At 43.3% G+C, this 3849-nt stretch overlaps 1 protein-coding gene across 1 annotated transcript in view; it reads right to left on the bottom strand.

The window, feature by feature from the left end:
• The window catches only part of ANKRD66 (ankyrin repeat domain 66), a 10243-nt gene that overhangs the window by 5094 nt on the left and 1300 nt on the right, over positions 1-3849 (bottom strand). The window contains exons 2-3 of the mRNA XM_009319670.1: positions 2787-2947; positions 1178-1406 (exon numbers count right to left, since the gene is read on the bottom strand). Coding sequence (XP_009317945.1) covers positions 1178-1406; positions 2787-2947 — 390 coding nt within the window. The remainder of the gene's footprint in view (positions 1-1177; positions 1407-2786; positions 2948-3849) is intronic.

Genomic DNA, 3849 nt, shown 5'->3' on the forward strand with positions numbered 1-3849 from the left:
CAGCCAAAGGGCAACAGTACCTACAGAAAGGTTTACATGGATTAATGAAAGGTGGTATTTGGTAGGCACTGGCCACCTCAGATATTTGCCCAGCCACCGTGCCTGATTTTGAACTTGGCAGCTCTTGTGCTGAACTGGCAAACTGGAGACTTTGAGTTGGACATGTGTCTATAAAAAAATCCATGATTTATATGGTGCCAAAGCAGTCTTGAGAATGTGGCAGCGGTAAAAAAGATGCCAGTTAAGGACTACGGTGGGACTGTAAATTCACAGAAGAACCCAGGGGAGGAAAAGCCTTTGGGTGCTCTCAGCATCTCAGGGTCCAGCACGTGCAGGTTTCACAAGCAATGTATTTAAATACCGGGTAACGTGTGGGACTACAATTTGCACTGAACACTCTGGTTAGCCTCTGGTGATCTGTCCCACTGCTTTAGAGAGATGCAGGTATGGGACACAGCTCAGACCTCTGGAGGACAGCATCCTGATCCAGGGAAACAGCTTTGCAAGGGTGAAAATATCTGTGAGCCAAACCGGTGGCAGAAAACCAGGAATGGTAATTGGGAACCCTTTAAAAGCATATTACTCATTGCATACGGTGCCACAGTGATAACTGTAAACAGTTAGGACAATAAGGGGTTGTCCAAAATTTGGAAGTAATATGTGGTCATCCTATTAACAGATCAAATGGTATAATTTTCAATGATTATGTAAAAAAAAGGATGGCTCTGTTCTTTACTACAAGAAAAGCCAAATGATGTACATATACTAACATCAGCTGCTGAAGGGCTGTTCTTAAACAATTGAAGCTGTGTATTCAGTATTCCCCACTCTAAGGGTTTAATACTTGTTAGCTCTTGCTTTCTTTCCCATTGCTTAATAATCGCTCTGTAATATCCTTATAAAAACAATGATGTCATGAAGTGGTAATGATTTTGAAAACATACCAAGGCAAACCATAGGAGGCAGTGGAATAAATGAATGTCTTCCCAATGGCTTCCCCGTGACAAAGACCCATATTTGCTTGTCTACTACTCGTGCTTGATGGCTTTAATAGGCTCTAGGTGGAAAGACAGGTAACACACTCGTGTTCGTTCTGGTCCTCTATATAGCAGGCAATTTAATTTTCATTTCTGGAGCACTGTCGGCTGCCGCAGTGGGACCGGCCATCGCTACTCACGTTTCTAAGAACCTGGAGCAGTCTTGGTGACCGTAGATTTCCTGAAGCCTCTTGGGAGTGTCGCCGAAGAGGTCGGCCGCGTCCATGGCAGCATGCAGGGAATGAAGGGTGCGAAGCACCCCCAGTTTCCCTGACTCGGCAGCAAAGTGAGCCGGAGTCCAGCCCACGTCGCTCCGCAGGCAATGCTGGGCACCGTGGTCCACGAGGAGCTTGACCAGCTCCGATTGCCCTTGTGTTGGGCAGCAAAACAGGGAGAGAAGATGCACCTGCATTAGACTTTATACCTTCAGGATGCAGAAGACGGTCACACACAGTTGATCATAATTCCCTCAGTCATGTAATGATGGATTTTACCCACGACCTGGCCATCTGATTTATCAAATAAATGATACTCATTAGAAAATGCTGATTTTTTTTTTCCAAACTAGACTGCTTCCAGAAGCATTTTACAACAAAAACAGCAATAAAATCAAAAAGCTTTCTACTAATTTCTGAACAGCGCATCTCAATTAGTCATTGACCAATTGGCTATTGACTATTGTATTGTTTCATTTTGGTTTTTAGTTCAATGCAAAATAAAATTTAAACATTAAAAAACTGGAAAGCCTGTGAACAGCTTTACTAAAACAAAGGTTTGTTTGATAGGAGATAGAGAAATTACTTGTTTTTATTCACCTTCATATTTTTCTAACTTGTGGAATTGCTTAAATAAGCAAAAAAAGTTATTTCTACCCCACTTCACACTGCCTTGACTGAGCTAGATCGTTCCCAGTGGCACGTAGGCCATGCCAGTCTCTCATCATCATTTTCTTAAATAGCTCAGTTCCCTTTGCTGCTGCCCAAATGAGTAATAATCCATCAGGGCAAAAGTAAAACATGGTGTCAAGTGTAAACCAGCAAGTCACACACTTGATTTCTGAGCAAAGACAGATGCCATGATGCGAGGTCCCAATGTGTAACAAACACCCTAGCACGGAGGAGTGCAGGTCCAGTTTCCCATTTTACACTGTGTACAATTATACATTATATATTGTTGCGTTTATCTCTTTTCTGGGCTGCAAAGGGATATTTGTCTTTTACAGACACCTCTGACGGTGAAGGACCAAATGGGAGCTGCAAACAACTCTGGTCCTGTGTTGTTCATTCGACCAGGTGGGATAAAGGGAGGGCAATGTAAAACACGCTGTAATTATTTTGTTCCCTTGGGTTTGATAAATACCTGGTATAAATACAGTGGGTTTGACTTTCTGCTCATTCGTGCAGGTGTACATGAGAAATAACTCCTCCTATGAAGTCACCTCTTAGAAAAGTAATGATGTGGGGGACAAGCAGACATGCTATATGTACCTATCATGTAAACTGTAAATTTTCACATGATGGAAAAAAAAGCTAAAAAATCACCTTGATGGTAATCCCATAAATTATTTTGGAGGCAAGTTCCCATTTAAATTGGTATTTTTCTCTTTTTTGCTCATTAAGGACAAAAGGATCAGAATCAAGCTGTGACTATCGCTAGCATTAATTGCCATCATAGCAAGATGCAATTACAATCAGCATCACCTTTTATGACGCCGGTTCGCAGATGTAACAGAGCGGGGGGTGCCCTTACCTTTTGCAGCAGCCCAGTGCAGCGGGGTCCTGTCATGCCAGTCAACATCCTTGTGATTTGGGTCGCAGCGCCCTGTCCTCAAAATCTCATCCACCAGGTCGTAGTCCCCCAACGCCACGGCTTCGTGGAGCTCTGTCATGCTGCACACTTCAGAAAGGTGCCTGGTAAAAGAGCGATCGTCGTTTAGTGGGTGTTCACGGATGTATCAGCTCCTCTCAAGAGCAGTTTTAACAGATCAAGCAGCATCTGGATTAAACATGAGACAGGCACTGTGAGAAACAAGGATTTAGCCAAAAATAAGGAAAAAGGAATAAGAGGGGGGAAAAAATTATAATTTATCTTCAAACCCGTGATCACAGACCGATGGTGACGTTTGGTTTGCAGTCACGGAGATCTGGAGCAAAGTGCAGCCCTTTATATAAAGGACTCGTAGATAAAACTACATTGCATTTCTCAAGGATGTTGCTAACAAACGGCCAGCTCAGACCAAACATTTGCCACGGGTCTGTTGGTACTCACTTACCATGGAAACTGGCTCCTCCCTTGCCAATGCTGCAGATCCATTATTGGTGGTGTTTTATTGCAACGAAAGAAATGTCTGTGCAAGTATCTTCTGATATTCTTTGGTGCAAATAACCGAGCTAGGGCATGTTGCTTAAAAATCTCATCTCCATAGCCGTGCTTTGCACTTTCCAGTCCCATACAACAGACCCCCATCAAGAAATGCAAGCAGATCTTCAGCCCCTGCAAGGCTGTGGAGTTCAATAATTATACCTGCGCTAGGGGATATTTCCTAGCTGCTTTGCCGGCAGGGAATTTAAGCAGCTTGCAAGGATCACCACACTACCCCATCATCCTGAGGACGGAAACACCGCAATATTTTCTCCGGTCTGGCCAAATCAATGGGGAGAAAACTTTTATATTCCCGTATTGACAGCTGGTCTTGAGCTAATTAGTCCAGTTCCCCCCCCCCATAAACCAGAAGAGTTTTAGGATTTGCTCCAGCTTTTGCATTGCATTTACTTGATGGAGTAATTTTCACTGATTGAAAAGAGTGTGATTT

Source organism: Pygoscelis adeliae, unplaced genomic scaffold (genome assembly GCF_000699105.1).
Source record: "Pygoscelis adeliae isolate BGI_AS28 unplaced genomic scaffold, ASM69910v1 Scaffold121, whole genome shotgun sequence".
NCBI lineage: Eukaryota > Metazoa > Chordata > Aves > Sphenisciformes > Spheniscidae > Pygoscelis > Pygoscelis adeliae.